This window comes from Mirounga leonina, unplaced genomic scaffold, assembly GCF_011800145.1.
Source record: "Mirounga leonina isolate KUSES-001 unplaced genomic scaffold, KU_Mleo_1.0 Mir_154, whole genome shotgun sequence".
Taxonomy (NCBI): Eukaryota; Metazoa; Chordata; class Mammalia; order Carnivora; family Phocidae; genus Mirounga; species Mirounga leonina.
Genome location: NW_023270389.1, coordinates 37,733,077 through 37,755,636, shown reverse-complemented (window position 1 = coordinate 37,755,636; position 22,560 = coordinate 37,733,077). Strand labels below are relative to the sequence as shown.

At 39.8% G+C, this 22,560-nt stretch overlaps 2 protein-coding genes across 8 annotated transcripts in view; one reads left to right on the top strand and one right to left on the bottom strand.

Annotated features, from left to right (window-relative positions):
• The window catches only part of ANGEL2 (angel homolog 2), a 38,991-nt gene extending 26,897 nt beyond the window's left edge, over positions 1-12,094 (top strand). For all 6 annotated transcript variants that reach the window (XM_035010528.1, XM_035010531.1, XM_035010527.1 and 3 more), the window contains 7 exons: positions 2,419-2,675; positions 3,376-3,445; positions 5,174-5,595; positions 6,515-6,641; positions 7,060-7,117; positions 9,699-9,862; positions 11,901-12,094. In XM_035010528.1, coding sequence (XP_034866419.1) covers positions 2,419-2,675; positions 3,376-3,445; positions 5,174-5,595; positions 6,515-6,641; positions 7,060-7,117; positions 9,699-9,862; positions 11,901-12,052 — 1,250 coding nt within the window. In that variant the 3' untranslated portion in view covers positions 12,053-12,094. The remainder of the gene's footprint in view (positions 1-2,418; positions 2,676-3,375; positions 3,446-5,173; positions 5,596-6,514; positions 6,642-7,059; positions 7,118-9,698; positions 9,863-11,900) is intronic.
• A 3,585-nt stretch (positions 12,095-15,679) lies between these two features.
• Positions 15,680-22,560, bottom strand: part of VASH2 (vasohibin 2) — a 39,386-nt gene continuing 32,505 nt past the window's right edge. For both annotated transcript variants that reach the window (XM_035010526.1, XM_035010525.1), the window contains one exon: positions 15,680-17,951. In XM_035010526.1, the coding sequence (XP_034866417.1) occupies positions 17,879-17,951 (73 nt within the window). In that variant the 3' untranslated portion in view covers positions 15,680-17,878. The remainder of the gene's footprint in view (positions 17,952-22,560) is intronic.

Sequence of the window (22,560 nt, the reverse complement as noted above, 5' to 3'; positions counted from 1 at the left end):
AGCCACTCTATTCATTAGGTAATCTGATGGTTTCAGTTATTTCAAAAATGGAATTGCAAAAAGAGTTGGCTTACAAACGCTTGTCCCGACAATACAACCTCAATGATTTATGTGCCCTTACATATACATATTTTACAAGAAAATACGAACAACTTTTCTGGACCTTCATCTTTCATATTTTACTATGGTGGTGACACCAGGATAGTGCTTTGTGATGGTAGCCTGCATTTTGTTTGCATGACTAGAGTCCTTTGCATTTCATATACATACAAAGACTATGATTTGTGGCTAAAACCATCATAGACAGTCCCCAATTTATGAATGAATTGTGTTCTAGGTAATTAGTTCTTGAGAATCAGTTGTCAGCCATTGTTTCTGTTTTCCCCATGGAAACTGTTACAAATCTCAGAGTAGTCCTGCAGAGTCAGTGCAATTAGCTGTAGTTCTGGGCCTTTGCAGGTAGGATTCTCCATATTCGGTGCAGGATACAGGAGGGGATAGTTTCCGTCCCTTTCCTGGGTATAGGACAAGCTCCAGGCTAAGTTCTGTAATCCTGGAAGGCTTTTGTTTTGTTTGGTTTTCTTTCCGTCCACCTTTTTTTCTTTACCCTTCTCCTCAGGCTCTTAGTACCTTCATGGTATTGTAAGTCTCCAATACCTCGTTCCACCCAGACCTCACTATTCATAAAAATGATCTTTCTCTTCTACCCTCTGGTCAAAATGTCTCCTCCCTCTGGGAAGCTGCTATCAGCATTTAGATTTTGAGGAAAACAATCTTATTAAACTTGTTTACCAGAGGGTATTTTTAAATTTCACTTTATTGGCATTCTCATGGAGTATATTGATACTCTGATTATGAATATATCATCATTGTGGAAGATTTAGAAAAATCACCTACAATCCTTCCACTCAGATAACTGCTCTTAAAAATACTGGTATATTTCCTTTTGGTCCGTTTTTCCTGTATGTATAGAATTATTTTTCCTAATTTAATCTTTAATTGGTAGAATCTTAGGCATTGTAATCCAGTATAGTGAAAACCTTCATGCAGGAAAAGGGAGATGTTCTAAGGCTGAGGTTTTTCCTGTAAATTTAACCATACTTGAAAATCGATCTCCAAATCTGTTTTCCCAAGTTCTTCCCATTTCTTGTTTTCCTCTTCTATTGAGCTCATAGAATCTCTAAAAGTTCCTCATTTTTCTTCATGGCTTCCATGGCAGTAAGAGTATCCTCTTTCATGGTGGGGTGAGGGAGACAAGATCAAAGGGGCGTATGTGTGTATATTTGTGTGTGTGTGTTGTAGGTCATTTCTAAGTCGAGGATTGCCTGTAGTTGCAAAATCTCATGCTTTTTGATTCTCTTTTCATCACTGTCAGGGTACATGTGTCTTTGCAGAGTGTAAACCATCACACATTCCTGGTTGCTGCATGCTGGGTTCTTCAATCAGCCCTTGTCATTTACTAGCATTCTACAACTATGTTATCTTTAACTTTTGCTTTGGTGTGCATTAAAAAGATTTCTTTGTTCATTTTGTCTGCATTGTTCCACTAAATACTGCTTCCATTTATTGCCATCATACACCCTTCATTCATGTCTAAACCAGAATTCTGAGATGAGTTATTTCTAGAATTTAATCATTTGATAATCTTATCTTACTAATAGGAAATAAACTACGGTGTGAAATCATCTTATTGAAAAGCCAACTGTGACATACAGATATAGTTGACCCTTGAACAGCAGTCGAACTGCGTGGGTCCACTTAAACGTGTACTTTTTTGATAAGTACGGTACAGTACTGTAAATGTATTTTCTTTATGATTTTCTTAATATTGTCTTTTCTTCAGCTACTTTATTGTAAGAATACCGTATAAAATACATATAACATACAAGTTATGTGTTAATCTACTATTTATGTTATTGGTAAGGCTTCCAGTCAACAGTAGGCTATTAGTAGTTAAGTTTTGAAGGAGTCAAAAGTTTTATGCGGATTTTCAATTGCACAATGCCCTTAACCCTCCCCTCCACCCCCCAACCCCCCGCATTGTTCAGTGGTCAACTGTATGTTACCATGGTTATAAAGTTGCTGAGCGTGTCTGGCAGAACCACTTCTTAACCTTAAGTAAGTGAGAAACTATATAGATCTAGCTTTATTAACACGCTCTCAGTCTCCATAATGACTTGCTGGATCCTTTTAAACTTGTTTTATACCTGTTGGTCAGTCATTATATCATTTTACTGCCTTCATAATCAATTTGATGACAACTTCTGTTACTTAGTGCTATGTTGCCATTTCCTAGGGGAAAACATTCTGTTCATTACCTGTGGGAATTTTTAAAAGGCAAGAAAAAGCTTACAAGCAGGAAAATATTTAGTCTGTTTTTCATTAATTCTTTATATTTTGTTCAATCTATTTTAACAGGCACAATACAACGACATTGGGAATATATATGTAACCATAATAAAGACAAGACGAAGATCCTAGGAGACAAAAATGTTGACCCCAAATGTGAAGACAGTGATAACACGTTTGACTTTTCAGTGATGTCCTATAATATACTTTCACAAGATTTATTGGAAGACAATTCACATCTTTATAGACACTGCCGGCGGCCAGTTTTACACTGGAGTTTTAGGTTTCCCAATATTCTGAAAGAAATTAAACACTTTGATGCAGATGTAAGTGCAGAATATCATCAAAATTCTTCACATAAGAAAAGCTCATTTGTGAACTAAATGGTTTTATCCCTTTTGTTTGTGGGGTAAGAAGGGAAGGTGGTTTTAAATATAGTGATGGAACACTTTTTAACAATGTATCATGACTTCCAAAAAGTCATTTGCTAATCATTAAATTTTCAAAAAAGATCCAAAAAGTTGGTATAAATAATCATTATTGGTATAAATAATCATTAAATTTTCAAAAAAGATTCAAAAGTTCTGCTTACCAGTCAGTCTTGAGACAGGGACTGGCAATGTATTAAATATTCAGTAAGTATTTCCGTTGATTTGAAATGTAAGTCATTCCTATAAAAATCTAGATACACTCAAAGAAATCACCTTAAGAAAGGACTAGTAGGATTTAGTACTAATGAACATTGTAATTCAGGAAAAATATCCCAACATGTAAATTTAAAATACTTCTTTTGGGAAATACCAGTTTTGGATAGTAAGAGAGAAAGCTTCATGTAATTAAAGGCCAGATTTTTGGGAACTGATCAAATCTAAAAATATTAGATAGTTTTAAGAAAAAGGATTGTGTCTTTTTATTTCAACTTTCATTAGATTTTTAGAATATTAGATGCCTGTTTTTAAAGATGAAAGCACCAGAAACTTCATATTTGCTCTCTGGTTTAATTCAAGCCATTTTTTTCCTTCCAAGGTACTTTGTTTGCAAGAAGTTCAAGAAGATCATTATGGAGCAGAGATCAGGCCAAGTTTGGAATCTTTGGGTACAATGTAACTTTTATTTTAGCTGGATTTACTTTGAAAGATTTGTGTGTTGTTAAAGTGTAACATGCTAACAAAGATGTGTGTGGTGTATCCGGGCAAAAAAAAATCTTAGGGCACCTGGGTGGCTCCGTCGCTGAGCGTCTGCCTTCCGCTCAGGTCATGATCCCAAGGTCCTGGAATCGAGCCCCGCATCAGGCTCCCTGCTCCACAGGAAGCCTTCTTCTCCCTCTCCTACTCCCCCTGCTTGTGTTCCTCTCTCACTGTGTCTCTCTCTGTCAAATAAATAAAATCTTAAAAAAAAAAAATCTTAATTTTGAAAAACTTTAATACCCATTTCAAAAGGTCAGGAAAAGATTAAGATATTTTAAGTGGGAACTTTTGGGTTGATATATAATTTTATTTTTTATTATTTTGTTTAAGATTTATTTCTTTTGGAGGGGAGGGGCAGAAGGAGAGAGACTCTTAAGCAGGCTGCACGCTGAGCCTGCTGTGGGGCTCGATCCCACAATCCTGAGATCACGACATGAGCCAAAACCAAGAGTCAGATGCTCAACCGACTGCACCACCCAGGCGCCCCTTGATAATATAATTTTAAATCAAACAGAAAAGTATGTAAGAATCTCTTAATAGATTCCTTTCCAGGAGTTGCTCTACCCACCACTAGACCCCGAAGTTTCTGAGTTCTATATCAGGGACCATTCTGTCTGGTTCATCATTATAACAGTGTCTACCAGGAACAAGTGGGTAGAAGCTAAAAACCTGTTTGATGAATGAACACTTCGAGAAACAGTTCATCTATTTAAGAAATGCTGCCTACTTTGCATTCATTCCTCAGCAAATATTTTTTGAATGCCTACTATATCCTATGCACTATTGTAGGCTGTGGTGATCTAGCAGTGACCCAAATAGATAAGTCACTGTCCTTGTGGAGCCTATATTCTGGTGGAGAAAGGCTGACAGTAAACCAAATAAATACTTAAATAACACATTAGGTAATGGTAATTTTGGAGAAGAGCAGGAAAGTAGAATGGGTCAGATTTCAATTTTTTTTTTTTTAGGATTTTTTTTATATATTTATTTATTCATGAGAGACAGAGAGAGAGAAGCAGAGGGAGAAGCAGGCTCCCAAGGAGCAGGGAGCCCGATGCAGGACTCGATCCCAGAACCCTGGGATCATGACCTGAGCCGAAGGCAGACACTTAACCGTCTGAGCCACCCAGGCGCCCCAGATTTCAATTTTAAACAATCAGAGAAGGTAACATTTGAGCAGAGACTTGACGGAGGTGAAGGAACAAGCCATACCTAGAGCCTTTCAGGCAACAGAAGTAGCAAAGCAAGTGCCCTGAGATAGAAGTGCCTGAAGGCAGGTGGTGAGGTGTGTGTGAAGTGGAGCAAGCAGGGAAGAGTTAGAAGCAGAAAGGTCAGAGATGGGCTGTCAGGGGGCTGGGGGGGGTGTAGATTATCATAAGGCCTTACTGTCTTTGTCACGACTTTTACTGGGATGGAAATGAGAGCCTGATCATGCACATTAGCATTTTTAGGACTGAAGTCTACCAGTAAAGAGACGCATTCCTAGGACCTAGACCCAATCTCAAACTTAGCATCCTACATTAATGCTTGGGAGAATACACTTTGATAAATGTTGTACGGAGATATTAGGAGAGCTGTGTTTTGCCATATATGTTTATATGGCAGTCCCTGTGTTAAATTTTTTTTCTTCCTCGTAGGTTACCACTGTGAATACAAGATGCGGACAGGAAGGAAACCTGATGGCTGTGCCATTTGCTTCAAACATTCCAAGTTTTCACTCTTATCAGTGAACCCAGTGGAATTCTACCGCCGTGATGTTCCTCTGTTGGACAGAGACAATGTTGGATTGGTGTTACTCTTGCAGCCCAGAGTTCCGAGGGCTGCCTGTCCTGTGGTCTGTGTAGCTAACACACATCTGTTATATAACCCAAGGCGAGGCGATATTAAGCTGACCCAATTGGCCATGCTTCTGGCAGAGATTTCCAGTGTTGCCCATCAGAAAGATGGCAGCTTCTGCCCTATCATTATGTGTGGTGACTTTAATTCTGTTCCTGGTTCTCCGCTTTATAGTTTTATAAAAGAAGGAAAATTGAATTACGAAGGACTTGCCATCGGCAAGGTAAGTGCTTGCTTCATCAATTATTAGGAGGCGGATTTAGTCTCTCTGTTCATTGTAGTGTGAGGATAGTCATCACATGGCTGTTTGAAAACCTTGGATGACCCAGTACCCTCGCTTTACCAAGCTGTGATGATGTTCCCCAGCTACTAATAAGTAATGATGCTCACTTGGTTGAATTTCATCTTTTCCATCTATTCATGGCAGCATTCTGCTTGGAGGAATTGGCAGGTAGCAAAAAATCCAAAATGGGGGAGAAGAAGAAAAAGCATTGATAGACTTCGTAAATGAGGAACTATTCATGAGGGAGTGTAATAGAATTTTGAGTGCTGCATGTGGGCAATATAGTTGGCAAAACAGTAATTTAATATTTCTTTAATATGCACATTTTCCTTTTCATGATGGTAAATATTTTCTTAGCTGACTATATCTCATGTTTCTCCCATGTCTATCTTCATTGTGCTTTTTGTTGCTTGCTTCAGATCATTTGATCTCCAGGGTTTTAACCAAAATACAACTCTCGACCACTGAGGTTTGAGTGATAGTTTTAAACTTTTATAAGAGTTGATCTCCCTTAGTATTTTATATAATAGTTAGATCAAGTACATAAGATTTTATATTAGTGTAATTGCAGGTAGCAAAAAAGGAGGGGCAGTATTAATCCAAAGTTATAGATCATATAGATGTTCCAATTGGAAAGACATGTGCAGGAAAGGAAAATATTGCCATTTTTATGTAAACAGTAACTGCTTTCTGAATTGTATTTGAACAAGAGTTCATAAGCACAAATAATCACTTACTCTGATGAATAAAGGGTAATATTTACCATTCTTGGATTTCCTCTTATTTAAGACATAAACTTTTCAATACATAAACTATTTAAAATCTATTCACTTAAGATACCTGTTGAAATTTTGTTTAGGTATCTGGCCAGGAACAGTCTTCACGGGGACAAAGAATTTTATCTATTCCAATTTGGCCCCCAAACCTAGGTATCTCACAGAACTGTGTGTATGAGGTACAGCAGTTACCAAAAGTAGAAAAGACAGGTAAGTGTTTGCAGTACATTTTGGCAGCCTCCTTAATAATAGTGTTCCCTTTGAAGAAGACATCAAACTAAATTTTTCAAGGGATAACATCTCAGGGATAAATATTCATATATAAAAACATAATACTTACTTGCTTATTCCTTTTCTTAATGAAGTCTAAATTTACCATTCTTAAGTTGACCTTCCAAAATTGTCTGCATGAATTATTTGCATGTTGCTTTGGAAATGTTTACATTTCAGTTTTGCTAATTACAGAGACCATCAAAACATAAAGATTCCCTGATGGAACATTTAACTAGGCATCTGTCTAAACTAGACATGTCTTGAATATCATTCCTAGAGTAGGAGAACTATTCTATGGCAAACTAGAGCAGAACCATGTATTGATAGTTTAATATGTTTCTCTTTGTTCTTATAGACAGCGATCTGACACAGACAGAGCTGGACAAAACAGAGGTCTTAGTGACAGCTGAAAAGTGAGTTCTGGAAAGTAACAGTAGACATTTACGGACTTTACTTGGGTAAAAAAATCATTTCTCAAAAATCACTTGGATAAAAAATGAAAAGGATGTTTTTCCATGCTGGTGAAGAATGCTGAAGTCAAAATAGACCTGAGTTCTTAACTGTGCTACATTTTAGCTGTGTGATTCTGAACAAGAAACTTAACATCTCTGAGATTCAGTTTCTTTATCTATACTTTGGGTAGTTGGGAGGATTACATGAAACAAAGCATGGAAAGTTTGATGTTTGATTCATAGTAAGGGCTTAAGCAGTGTTATTTAAAGCAAACAGCCTGTCCATGGACCTGGACCAGCTAGTACTCTGAAATATGTTGCTATTACATATTTAAACAAAGGTCAAGATTACAGGAAAATACCTTTCAGATTTCAAGAGGATGCTTAGCCTCCTTTGACTTACTAGATCTCAAAATAATCTGTAGGAGAATTGATCGAAAAAGAATATGTCAGTATAAATACTTATATTTAAATTATATAGTTTACATAAATATTTATATCTCTTGAACTGCAGGGAAAAGTTACCAAAGGTGGAGGGGTGAAGATGCCTGGATTCCTTATTATTAAAGAAGCATGAATATTTAGGGCTATGGTTGAGAAACAGATGTATGTGAATACAGCAGGATGGAGATTTAAATCCTGTCTCTTTGGGAGATTCTTTTTTTTTTTTTTTTTAAAGATTTTATTTATTTATTTTGACAGCGAGAGAGGGAACACAGCAGGGGGGAATGGAAGAGGGTGAAGCAGGCTTCCCGCTGAGCAGAGAGCCCGATGCGGGGCTCGATTCCCAGGACCCTGGGATCATGACCTAAGCCGAAGGCAGATGCTTAACGACTGAGCCACCCAGGCGCCCCTCTTTGGGAGATTCTTAAAATATTTTTATTTTATATTGTGACTCTTTTATTAGTTTTAATTTTTGTTTTAACATTTGCATTTAGGGACCAAATTAGAATCCTCTCATTCATTTTATCCACTTTCTTCTCGGTCTTATTTTATTTTGTATACTTTGTATTGAGAAAATATTATCTCATATATAAGAAGCTGGTAAGATAAGAAGCAACATTTTTTGAATTTTTAAAAAAGAATATGTAAAAATTCATGATTAAACCTTTCAAATATAGTAAAAACTTCCCTAAGATTTTTTTAAAGATTTTATTTATTTATTTGAGAGACAGAGAGCACGTGCGTGAGAGAGCATGAGCAGAGGGGAGGGGCAAAGGGAGAGGGAGAAGTGGACTTCCCGCTGAGCAGGGAGCCTGATGCGGGACTCGATCCCAGGACCCTGGGATCATGACCTGAGCCAAAGGCAGACGCTTAACTGAGCCACCCAGGCGCCTTCCCTGAGTAAGATTAATAAAAAGACAAATCTAACAAATATTTGTTTTTTGGTGTTTTTTTTTTAAGATTTTATTTATTTATTTGACAGAGAGAGAGAGACACAGCGAGAGAGGAAACACAAGCAGGGGGAGTGGGAGAGGGAGAAGCAGGCTTCCTGCGGAGCAGGGAGCCTGATGCAGGGCTCGATGCCAGGACCCTGGGACCGTGACCTGAGCCGAAGGCAGATGCTTAACGACTGAGCCACCCAGGCGCCCCCAAATATTTGGTTTTGAGTAATTCTAAAATCTTTTTATAACAGAATGAGGTATAAGAAAAGATACTTTTAAGTATCTATATATAAATGTAGTGTGCTTATATGCAGAGCTTTTATCTATAAACCAAAAAATTGATAGTAAGAGAACAGTTTGCGGGAAACCTATTTTACATTTAATAGTATTGTAAATATAAGTTCTCAGACATAAAACATTGCTAAAACTGGAAAGCAAGGGCATTTTGAAAGAATAACCTTTGTTCTTTGACATTGAGCTCTTTAAAAAGCGTCTTTATATGTGTATTTTAAGCACCTAAGGTAGTGCCTGAAACTTAGTAGGTATTTGTTAAATGTTGAATTTTAAAGTTAAAAAAAATTTTTTTTCACAATATAAAAGATTTTTAAACCTTAAGATGTGTTTTTTGGAAGTGATTTTTAAACTCTTTACTACATAATCACATGTATTTGTAACATGAGATAATATAAACCATTATAGAAGCTGTTTTTAAGATGCAGTACAAAATTATCTGATATGTCATAGCAAGAAAAATCATAGAAAAATATAGCCCCTCTGACATCAAAAGTCTGGTGGGTTCTACATAACATTCATAAAGGCCACTTTTTCTTTCTTAAAAACACAACAAATAACTTATAAATTGTTTTAGAATGCATATTTATTAGGAAGTGCAGGCTCTCAAATGTGTTATAATTAATAATAAATCACATTAATATGTTAATAATTGAGCTTTTACCCCACATATCAAAGCCTTGTTAATGGGTTTTGGATATCACCACATGAATAAATGAAGGCCAAATTGTGATGTGGTCTGTTTAAATAAAGCTTGTCTGAATGTCTGGCTTTGTCTGGAAATTAAATGAGAAAGTGCTTTAAACAGGAAGGATTCTGAAAATCAAGAAAAACTTGATGCTAAGCAATTTTTCTTTTCAATTTAGATTATCTTCAAATTTACAGCACCATTTCAGCTTGTCGTCTGTTTATTCACATTATTTTCCTGACACTGGAATTCCAGAAGTGACCACCTGTCATTCCCGAAGTGCCATAACTGTGGATTATATTTTCTATTCTGCTGAAAAGGAAGATGTTGCCAGGCAGCCAGGTAAAGAATGCATGTAATCTTACACTGTGCTTAAGAAGATAGTAATTCCAACCTTGGCACTAGAGGTCAAGAAAAGGTAGCTAAATATCTAGGTGAAGTTTTAAATTAAAAGTTAAAAATATTTTGGGCGCCTGGGTGGCTCAGATGGTTAAGCGTCTGCCTTCGGCTCAGGTCATGATCCCAGGGTCCTGGGATCGAGTCCCGCATCGGGCTCCCTGCTCCTTGGGAGCCTGCTTCTCCCTCTGCCTCTCTCTCTCTCTGTCTCTCATGAATAAATAAATAAAATCTTAAAAAAAAAAAAAAAAGTTAAAAATATTTTGAAATTGGTAATGTATTTGAGTAAATCAGTTAATCACCTGCAAATCATGGAGGCAGTGAAGCCCTTCAAAGCAAATTATTGCCTAAGAATTATATCCTTAGCTCCCCCTTCCAGTTCCAGTCAGCTTCTTAGTTATGGGTCTCTTATATTGCCCTTTGGTTTCACTTGCCATAAATTTACTGGGTTTTGGGGGGGCAGGCAGAGGGACAGCAACATCAGATAGTTTTGTACTTAAATTTTACTAAGGCATGCTGCCTTCATCGGAGGACCTAGCTTATATTGCCAACAATAGACAGTTTTGTCATGTTGACTCTGGAATATCAGATCTTTCTGGAACGAGAAATCCATTATATGAATTTGTGGTTTCAAAGAGCAGAGGTGATAAAACACTTCCCCTTATATGATTCAGTAAAAGTAAGGTTTTAAATATTAACCAAAATATTTAACGTGGAGAAGAAAATGCAGTTTAAAATGACTGGAAGGCAAAAAATATCTTTCAGAAAACTTCACAAGTCCAAAATGTGGACAGTTGTTTTGTCTTTTCTGGTTTTCCTTTTCTGTCTTTTTTTTTGTGTGTGTGCGCTACTTTCCTTTTGTCCTTTTTTCTTCTGCTTGTGTTTTCCTTCCTACTGAGGATAACCTTATTACTAACACTCGGGATGGCTTAAGCTTAGCCCTCCCCAACTAGAGCAAGTCTATGAAATAATGCTTGCTGCTTTGAATCTGTAGTCAGGGTCTGGTAGTTGTCATGCTGTAAATGTTCACTAGGTGGCGGGAGTGTGCCATGAACCGGCATCTCAAATGCTGCCATTAACAGTAGGTCCTCTTACTCTTTGTAGGCACTGACTCTGGGACCAAAGTATACTAATTTATTCTCCAGTCACCTTATAAACTTCCTACTCAGCTGTGGCTGGGTCTGTCTGGTTTATACAACTGTGGAATAGTTGATGAATTTCTTAATGTAGTTGTCAATCTCAAATTACTTTTTTTTAGATTTATTTATTTTAGAGAGAGCAAGAGAGCATGTGTGTGAGCATGGAGGGAGGGGGAGTGGCAGAGAGAGAGAGTCCCAAGCAGACTCTGCACTGAGCTTGGAGCTCATCGTGGGGCTGACCCCACGATCCCAAGATCACCACCTGAGCCAAAACCAAGAGTCGGATGCTCAACCAACTGGACCGCCCAGGCACCCCTCAAATTACTTTATTTTTTATTTTTTAATTTTTATTATTTTTTAAAGATTTTATTTATTTGAGAGAGAGAGCATGCACAAGTCGGGGGAGAGGCAGAGGGAGAGGAAGAAGGACAAGCAGGCTCCCTGCTGAGACTGGAGCCCCAGTGGGGGTTTCAGTCTCAGCCCTGAGATCATGACCTGAGCCAAAGTCAGATGCTTAACTGACTGAGCCACCCAGGCGCCCCTCAAGTTATTTTAACATACTTATGTATTACAGACAGTATTTTCTTCTAAAGATTATTTGCAGAACTCAAAACAAAAAAAAATTTGAACCAGAAATAAAACCAAACATCTAAAACTGCTATGTGTCTGAGAACTATAATTAGGTTATAACTCAATATGAAATTTAATCATATTCTAAAAGCTGTTTCCCATTAGACTCCAGGAAGTTCTGAAGTTCTATACCATCGTTTAAAAAAGGACTTGTATTATTAATTTACAATGACCTGTTGACACAGTTTCACTAAACATGCGTTTCCTTAATGTAGGAGCTGAAGTTGCTCTGGTTGGTGGCTTGAAACTTTTGGCCAGACTATCACTCCTTACGGAACAAGATTTGTGGACTGTTAACGGACTTCCAAATGAAAATAATTCTTCAGATCATCTACCTTTATTGGCTAAGTTCAGACTTGAGCTGTGACTCTTCTTTGATTACATATATACTTTTCTTTCCAATTTACATTCTTTTTCAAAAAATGTAAAATATTTCTTGAGAGTTTGCATGTTTATTTTTGCGCCATGGAGTTTCTGAAGAGGTTATGTTAAATGCTTGAAACAGATGTGAGAAGAAACAAGTTTACAACAATTTTCTTTGTAATACCGAAAAAATATTTTCCTGACAAGTGCGATCCAAACGCTCCTTATTGTAAAAGAGTTGTAAATGTTTTTTATTCTAAATCCCAGTAAAATTGACAGTGATTTTTAAATACAGTGCATCCTCTTTAGTTAGTAAAGAATTTCAGTTGATGTTTTTGGCAAGCTTTACGGTGGATCCAAAGTATCTTTGAGTTCTTGCAAACCACAACGCATTTCCCTCCCAGAAGGCCTGATTTCATTGTGAGGACCATCTGTTTGTTGAGTCCGAATTATTTCATCTCAGAAATCACTCACAAGTGTCCAGCCAACCATTTTAGCTTGGTTTTGAGGGGGCTTGATAATGCTTTCTAAAATTGTACAAATTGCCTAATCCGTCTTACTACTCTCCTGAGCCGTGTACTATGTCTGCATTTTGTTGGGAGATGTAGGTCACCATTACTAGTGGGTGAGGTGCTGTATACACGCCCTCTTTCCATCCTGTGACAGACAGACCATTCCAGCATGCCTGAGAGAGGCAGAGACTGGGTTAGATTGCCTTTGTTTCCCTAGCACTTTGTTTTTTGTTTTTTTCTTTTTTCTCTTCAGTTTCAAGAAGAGATCCCTGGGGGCGCCTGGGTGGCTCAGTTGGTTAAGCGACTGCCTTTGGCTCAGGTCATGATCCTGGAGTCCCTGGATCGAGTCCCGCATCGGGCTCCCTGCTCGGCGGGGAGTCTGCTTCTCCCTCTGACCCTCCCCCCTCTCATGTGCTCTCTCTCATTCTCTCTCTCTCAAATAAATAAATAAAATCTATAAAAAAAAAAAAAAAAAAAAAAAAAGAAGAGATCCCTGGGTTGGGGGAGAGTCTTTATTTTTCTGAACCAATTCTGTGGAAATTTATTTTATGAGGAAACTTGTCTTTAGAACAAAGTGGCTGCTATAAGATTCTTTTGGTTTTGCCTCAGATATTTAGGAAGCCCGCAGAACTAGTAGGGAGATACCAACTTGGAGACCTAATACTCTTAAGTAGTAATTTTAACCATCTTAGTGGTTTTGTTTCTAAGATGTTACTTTGTTTTCTCTTATAATGAGGCAGCAGTGTGAGGTGGTGCTGACATTTTTTTGTAAAGTGGTTTAAGAGCAGGTCTAGTGAGTCCCACAGTTGGCACTCTGTGAGTGTTTGGATCAAACATTTTAAAACAGAAAAAGTGAACATGTCCTCTTTTTTAGACATTAGGATCAAAGAATTATGTGCATTTTTACTAAGTAGTAATTTTATATTTAATTATACTGAATTATAAAAGTTTTTACAATGGGTGTTCTTCATAGAATGCCTCATCTTAAATTAGAAAGCAGTAGTTACTCCGGGTCCTGGACTCTAAAGGTTTTTGTACTAAAGTATATTTACTACAGTTATTTTTTAAGAAAAGAAATCAAATGACTACCTGAACAAGGCATGTGGGTTATAAGGATTTACCTACTAAAAATCATAAGCAAGTATTTTTAAATGTTTAATTTCTCACTTTTTTGGGTTTTTACTTACAGTATTAACTGTAGTTCTAAGATTTTCCACATTTTCTAGTAACAGTCTGCAGAATATTGTATGTTCTAATTAGCAGATATTGTCATCATGAAATAATAGTATAATTAATCCTTTTTAATATTGGGGAAAGAAAAATGAAAATTCATTAATTACTGCTTTGTGTTTATGTGAGTTTATTAACAGATAACTTTGTGTATAGGTCGTTTTTGCTAAACTAACATCTCTGAAAACCTCTGTGAAAATTTAATTTTTTATGTCCTGATCAATATATTGATTTTAGGCCCTTTTCATGTGCTTCACTTTGTAGAGTTAATCCATAAAAATGTTTTCCACTTTAGCCTTTAGAATGTAATAGTATTTTGTGAACTGGAGGCCAAGGGGTCAATGTAACCTTCTCACAGGTTTTTAAAGCTCCACTAAAATTAACTATCCAGTTGTCTTTACTTTTTTTTGGTCAGAAGAATTGGTAACTCTCTTGTATTTACCTGCCAAAAGCATTTAAATCTGGTTAATTGCTGAAGCCAAATCACCCCCAATCTGGTACTGGCCAAGTTTTAAAATGGAAAGAGATACTGTGGAGTAAGAAATGTTGGTTTTACTGTACCTTTTGATATCAAGATGCATGTTTGAAATCTTGTCCCTTTTTTTTGGAATTTAGCAACTGTCTGCTTTTAACCCTTTGCTTTCCTAAAAAACCAAGTTAGAGATCCAGAGAATTCAAGGCGTTGGGGAAACAGAGAATTCAAGTTGTTTGCACTTTGTTTCTGTGAATCACCTAATAAATTATTACTCTAGTGCATCTGGGCCTGGAGATTTTGTGGTGGGTGTGCTAAGTGTGTACGCTGGGCTGTTCCCCTTTCTAAACTATTCCATTACCCTAAAGCCTGTATTACTTAGGGTGATGCTAAAATGTAAGTGAATTCAGATGTGGCAAAACAGAATAGTGTTGAATATAGAGTCTGAAAATTGTGGAAGAAGACAAGGATGAGGGAATGATAAATGAGTTTACTGGGACAAGTATGTAGTAAAAGGACAAGAAAAAAATAAATCACACCATCTTATGTTTTTGGAAGAAAAACAATCCTTTAGTTTCCAGGATGGTTTTATTAAAGTCCCATGCTGTGTATAAACATACAAGTGATGAGAAAAACATTAACTTGAAACATGCACTTATCTGGCATTCTCTAAAATACCATTATACAAGTTTTCCTTTACTTAGAAAAATACCCACTAAAACAATCACAGTTTTCCTTAAAGATTTAAAAAAAATGTATTGGCCAGAACAAAGTCCAAGAGAATAAACAAGATTCTGAATTGTGTGTCAAAAAAACTGTACAAGGTTGTACATAAAACTATAGCTTACAAAAGCCTTGGGTATTGTAAGAATACAGAATTAAGATTTCCAAAGTTCTATTTACCAATATCTATTAATAAAATCCTTATGAAATAATTGACTTAGAAAAAGTGAAATGCTCATGATTTCAAAGTGTATAGAAAATACTAAATATCACTTTCTGAAATAAAGTATACTCAAAACAGCACAACATGGAGTCTAAAATCAAGATTTCTGTCATCCATTTAAACTTTGCATATATCCCCATAATGGCTTAAGCATAAAATTTCTCTTGCATTTATAACTTTAAAAACTAGACTCAAATCATCTCATAGTTTTATTTTTTATCTTTTGAATAATAGCCAGTTTTAAAATCAATTTTGGGGAGGGGGGTAAATCATGTCATGGTTTACCATGGTTTACCAAAACAACCATGGTTGTTTTGTTTTTGTCTTAATATCATTTTAATTAAATTCCTGCGCTAGAATTTAAGAGTTTGGTGCCTTTCTCACATCTTTCAGAAATCAACATAATTCCATAGGCAATAAAAATAGAATGAAAACTAAGAGCATTTTAAATTACTTTTCATGTTTCTGTGACTAACCCTGGCTCTGGGGGACTGAATCTTAAAATCAAGAAGTGAGTGGAAAAAAGATCAGGTTACTAATTGGATCACCAAACCAGCTGGCGGTTTTAAGGCTTATAAGTCAGCATATTAGAACAGTTGGTGTTCCTATCCTTTTACCCTTTTTTGTGGGAAACAAGAGGCTATGCAACTAATGACATTGTATATTTTGGAGGGGACGGTACTTAAATAATACTTGGAAAATCCTATTCCAAGCTCTTAGAATGATTGCAGTGGTAGAAGTTGTATACTTATTAGAGATAATAAAGTGTCAGATTGATAAACATAAGATACATATATCTTGTTTTTCACAGAGAGAGCTAAGTCAGTATTGTTTTAGAAGGAGAATGAATTGACTAATTGAAATACTTCAGTACACGTGGCCATGAGGCTGCAAATGAGTTTGCCTTATGAAGAGATACAAAGATACCTCATCTTAAACTGGAACTGAGAATACTATTCTTAAAGTGATTAAGTTCAGAATTTTTAACTTCTGTATTTTAATCTAATTGAGATGTATACTTACTTGGTCCTTTTCATGTAAAGGACACTAAACTTCCTTCTTTTTCAAGAAAATACCACTTTCTATGAATGCCATGAGTTGTTGTTTTTTTTTAATGCCATTGAGTTTTAGCATAAAGTGAGCTCATGCACACACGGCTGAGGGATGGAGTCACCTTCAGTGGTTTTACTGGTAAAGAATCTCAGTGAGCAGATGATTTTTCTACTCCCCTTTCTAAAATCAGGCAAAGAAAGCCAGAGAGGAAGCCCTCAACTGAGATAACACTTCTGTTGACTAGCAGACTTCACTTACATCTGCGCGGTGGTCTCACGAGTTGGCACGGCTGTTGAGCTACAATAGATGAAACGGAAGCATGCTCTTGATGTTGATAAAATACAGACTTGGCGGGTAGGGTTCCTCTGTGCGGTCTGCAGTCAGAAGTTACACAGATACACTGTCCATCACGGACTCCATCACGCTCTAAGATGGAACACTGTACCTGAAGACTTTTCCATTTAAGAAAAGGTTCTGCTTCTCTAATTCATCATATTTTCCATTATCAGTTCCTAAATGTCATGAAGTGGTACTTAAAAGCAAGGGACTGGAAGGGGATCACGTCATGCCACATTTGGTCTTAATATAAGACATCAGAACACCTCTCTGACAACAGTGAGTCCTTCAGAATCAAGGCCTGACTCAGAGTTTAAAAATCAGATGGACGTAAACAGAAAGGTTAACTGGTTCTCAAGCCTCTGCTGATTGATTCCTGGCCTCTGCCTTTCTGAGTGTGTGATTGTCGGAGGTAATTGCAATACTGCTAAATGTGTGTCACAGTGCCATGACCTCTTGTGCTTTTTTTGCTGGAGTTTGCAAAGTTTAAATGTTAGTGACAGAACACAGACTACCTTCTGATCATGCTTTTTGTTTTGAAAGAACAAAAAACCGCTGTCAGTGACTGCTTTAAGAAATATTAAGAAAGAAGTAACTCCAAGGTCCTGAAAATAGTTTCCTGTATTGCCAGAAGAATTTCAGTGCTTTTTAGTAAAACACTTGATATAATACCTTAACTCCCATTATGTGTGTACCAGGAAAAAATTCCAAACTTTGTGGAGATCCCCATTGGAAATATTGGGGAAATAATACAAATAGAATATATATATATATAAAAAAAAAACCATTAAGTTTGCATATCTGATGTCAAGATGCTGAGGTAATATTGACTGCTTAAAAAAAAATCCCACCAACCTTTGCCTCTGTTATTGCTGAAAAAAGACATTAATACTGGCTGAGTTACCCTACTATATCAAAAGTGGGAGGGAGGGTTTCAGTAACATATACTACTGGTGAGGAGGCATCATGTTCAAAAGCAAGGAGACAAAAAGTAGGTCAATGGGAAGATAGAAAACTACGGTTACATATTTCCCTTTCTATCTGTAGTGAGGGAGACAGTCCAACCCCGATGGGGTTTCTTCCTTCGGCCTTTTCCTGGTGGCCCCTTGGTGAGTTTCAACATTAATTGTTACCACCCACTCAGATTCCATGTCCAAGTGAATCCTTAAAAATAAAATCCACAGGTTCTCAATAAATAGTTGCAGTTCCTCCGAAAGACGCTGGGGTAGAGTGCAGAGAGAAGCACCACGGAAGCCCTCTTACTGGCTGATATGGCTTTGCCTAAATTCGGATTTGGTAGCCCAACTCGTTCAGCGTGCTAAGGTCAGCCACCTTCTTCTCAGGCAGTGCAGGCCTAAGGGTCAAAGGAAGATGGTGGGGGAGAGGGGATGGGATAGAGAAAGATCACTCAGTATTTGATTCAGAGAACTCGACTTTGTTCTCCTGACCCTTCAGATGCTTGCCCCCAGCCCGCCCCCCGCCCCACCCCACCCCCGGCCTTGGTTCCCAGCTTGACCTCGTGTTCTCAAGTCCACTTTGATGGGATATGTAGGGAACATTTTCACAGGCTTTTCAATGTAGAGCTGAAAAACACTGACAGGTTGCCGAATGAGTTTGTCCAACTTGAAGCCTGAAGCCTGCGTTCCGTCACACTAACTTCTGAAACCCAGTTATCTGTAAACCTTGCAAAGGTCTAAAAAAATCACATGTAGTCCAGTAGAACTAAAAACCTCAGCCAGACTCTCCCTGAAACCTTGGCTTCCTGGTGCTTGTGCCATGGGGGAAACCCAGCAACTACACGACTTCGCAGGTGCCAGATTGGCACGGAGAGATGCTTGGCTATCTTTGATAGAGGATTACTCTTCCAGGCCTCGGTGCATAAAATTGGGGCGGATCCTTTACAACTCATCTGAAAAAGCATGTCAATGTGGAAAACCATTCCGTGGCAAATCCTCTCTTCTCCCTAAATACATTTTCCAAAGTACTAGTAAGCATTTATGTGAAGTCATGTCAGAAAATACTTCAAGCTGGAGAAAGAAAATCAGTAAGCACATCACCTGTCTTCATTAAAGACATCTCCTCAATGATTTCCCGATATAAGAGTACGCCCAAGCATTCTCCCGACTTCTCTCACAGTTTTTCCATTTCTTAGCCTCCTACCTTCTCTGATAAGAGAGAACGGAGCTTATGAACCAAGTTTAGCAGGTTCAGTATGGCTAGAGAGCTCTAATTCCAAAGTTTCACATTCAGCCATTTTTACCAGAAGACTGAAGATGTTTTTAGGATACACATGACCCTTGTTTTAAGTGTTTGAAGAAAAGAGACCAAAATGAAAATATAATTGGTTTCTTGGTTTATCCTTTGAAGGGCTTCCTAACAACAAATAGATTTCCCCCGGCAGGAAGGTGCTCCAACTCACAGAGCCAGAAATCAACAGCCAGCTCATGTCGACGGGGCCGCTTAAGGACACGAGGCTCAAATTTTGGCAACAAGTTCTACCGCCTACATATTATCATTCTCTCTGTCTCCCTGTCTCTGCCCACCTCCATCTCCTCTCCCTCCCTTCCTCATCACCCCTCCCTCCCTTTCCCTCAACAGCCTATGAACATCCCCTCTGAACCTGATTATTCAAAGTGGTCAAGAAACCTTCCCTGACTTGCTACTTGGCATTACTAAGGAACTTGTAAACTTAACTCATCTCTGTGTTGCATGAGGCTGATTTCCCAGCGTGACCATGTGCCCTGCTTTACTGGTCAGAATCATGCCTCTCGTTTCTTTGTGTCTCTGCTCATGGTGCCCGGGGTGCACAGATGATGCTGACAAATATGGCCGACAGACGACAGACGTCCCCGGACTTGCTTGCATGTAGACCCCTGCTCACTGTACCAAAGAGCTCAAGGCTTCTGACCGGAGCAATGGTGTCCTCCAGCCGTACGTGCCCTAGAGATCGGCCATTCCCTATCAACAGAGCCACTGGTAGAGTGGACCCCGGGGACCACTGTAAGGACCATTCTTGAGTTGGCAGCTAATGGGAGCACACTTCCAGCTGAGGGTTCAAACTTAAATTTATATCTCGATCCTAGTCCTCAGCCCGCTAACGTGGAGAGAACTAGGGCTCTTGCAGACAAGTCCGGTTCAGAGTCCATTTGTATCTAATCCATTTTCTTTCTTTTTTTAATTATTATTTTTTAAGATTTTATTTATTTGGGTTTTTTTTTAAGATTTTATTTATTTATTTGACAGAGAGACAGCGAGAGAGGGAACACAAGCAGGGGGAGTGGGAGAGGGAGAAGCAGGCTCCCCGCGGAGCAAGGAGCCTGATGCGGGACTCGATCCCAAGACCCTGGGATCATGACCTGAGCTGAAGGCAGTCGCTTAACTGACTGAGCCACCCAGGCGCCCAAGATTTTATTTATTTGACAGAGAGAGAGGGAGAGAGACAGCACAAGTAGAGGGAGAACCAGGCTTCCCGCCGATCAGAGAGCCCGATGTGGGACTCGATCCCACGACCCCGGGATCATGACCTGAGCCGAAGGCAGACGCTTAATGACTGAGCCACCAGGCCCCTCTAGTTCATTTTTTCAAAAAGCCTGACATAGAGTCTGTTTTGTTTCCTTGCCTGAGGTGTGTCATCTTTTCAAACAGCGAATATGCAACTTCCTCCTTCAGGTAGACTCCCCATAAGTTAGCATCACCCTAAGGCAAATGGGGTTAGAAAGGCAAATCTACTTCCCCCCTCCTCCATGTGCCCCACTTTTAGAAAATTCAGCAATCAAAAAAAATTCACCTGCCGAAGGATAAGCTTCAAGTATCCCTATGCATTCCTCGCTTTACAAAAGGATTAAATGGGGGTCATTTCCTAGAACAATTAAAATATAATTTCCACACTACCTTTCCTGGTGGTTGAACTACGTGCACATATGTTCCTTATCCAAATATAAATCACATTTGCAGTGAATGGATTTTTTCTTTATCTGATGCTTTTAATGATCTCTGCGGGGCAGAGTCTGTTAGTTGCCCCACCACGTCCACCATCCCCTTCTGCCTTAGTACAAACCCGCTTTTCAGCCGGGCACAGAGCTGCCAGAACACAAACCACGTTTCCCAGCCTCTCTGAAACCGGTCAGGCGTCGGACTAAGGTGTAGCCACTGAGACTGACGTGGAGGTTACCAGACACCTCTTCCAAAGGCAAGAAGCATGTGCCCTTCGTGGGTTTCCCTGCTCTCTCTCCTGTCTTGTGGAAGTGATGGCTGGAGTGTGGCCCCCAACGTGGGACACTGGAGAGGCCCAGCAGGAAGACGCCCCCTACCGCCTCAGTTGAGCCACTTTCCCACGTTGGTGAGCCCCCGGCTAAGCCCTAGCTTCACCCCGACCTTACCCGCCACCAAACCTGATCCTGACTGGGATCACGTCCGTCCGTCAACTCACTAAGACAACGCCAAGTCCGATGCCAGTCATGGTGGGTGCCGAGTGGGCCTGAGGAAGGTTCACCTGGGGAGTGAGCACACGTTCCTAGCAAGTTCTCTAGAATTCCACTCGGGAGAAGTAGCCACACCCTACACAAAGTCCGGAGACTCATGGGTAGGAGTCTGTCTTCTTCCCCGGGGCCCTGCACCCCGTGCAGGACCTACGCCATGGCGGCTCTTCACATCTCCCATTGTCAAGAGTAAGCAACAACTCGTGCTCAGCAAGAGGATCCCCGTCCCAGGGGCCTTTGCAGCATACAACAGCGAGCTCACCCCAGTTCCGGCACCTTTCTTCCCGACCTGGCCTCTTTCTCAACACCGAGTTACACGTCTCCTTCTCCGAAACTCTGAGAAACATGCTGCCCTTCCTGTGTGAGAAGAGCGCTCGTAAGACACCAGCCTGACATGCTTTCCCGGGTGGTGGAGCAGGTCTGTGCTGACCTCTTTTCTCTCCCTCGGTCCCCGGACCAACGGCGCCTGCTGGGAAGTCAGTGGCAGGACAGGCTGCAGGGCCCGGGGGTCGAGAGGACGACGAAGCCTAGCCGCTCGGCCCTGGGGTGGGGGCTCGCCTGGGACCCTGCTGCAGGGTGCGAGACTCGAGGGGCCACACACAACCTTAGCCACCGGCAGGCCGCCTCCTCAGAAGCCAGTGTTCGCCCACTCACCGAACTCTCTCACTTCGGAGCCCATCGGCCCCCAGGAAACGGAATGTTCACCACACTCTTCCAAGTGTGTGTGTTCCTAAAACTTCACCCTTTACCTTTACCCTTGGTCTGCTACTGGTTCCCTTGGAAACAGATGTACTTTAACTCGGGGGGTCTTTGGCCTCCTTTTTCCTAAACCTTTCCTTAGCACCTCCGCCAGTCACTGCCCCCTGCCCACCCCCGCGGGGTCTTCCAGGTGCTGAGAAATCACCATTATAAATAGTTTCCATTTAGTTGGCACTTACAAGGCACCAGGCATTGCTCTGAGAGGTTTACAGGGATTAACTGAGTGTCACCATAACCTGATGGGGTTGATACTGTTCCTACCCGTTTTACAGAGGAAGAAATCGAGGCACTGAAAGTTAGGGAACCTGTTTAAAGCAAAGTCACATGTTTAGCAAGTGGTGGAGCCAGAACTCCTCCCCAGCATCTAGAGCCCGTGTCCTTAACCATGAGGCAAACGGACCCCATCCTCCCACTCCCCACACAAAGCATCCTCCCAAGCATCGAAGGATGACACCACAACCACTCCTGGCTTCTGCACCATGACACGGAATGCCCAACCCCATGCCTTGTCGTCCCTCCATGGTCCAACCCGAACACCACTTCCCCCGCGAAGTATCTGACTTCCTTCCCTCGCAACGCATTACTTCTCGCCCCCGGATGCTAGGGCATCTTCTCTAGTACATCTGCTAAAGAATCCTGCAGGTTCCTACCCCTCATGCCTGCCTCAGAGACTGAACAAATTGAGAACAGGGATCCAGTCCATTCAGCTATGAATCCCTCCTGTTG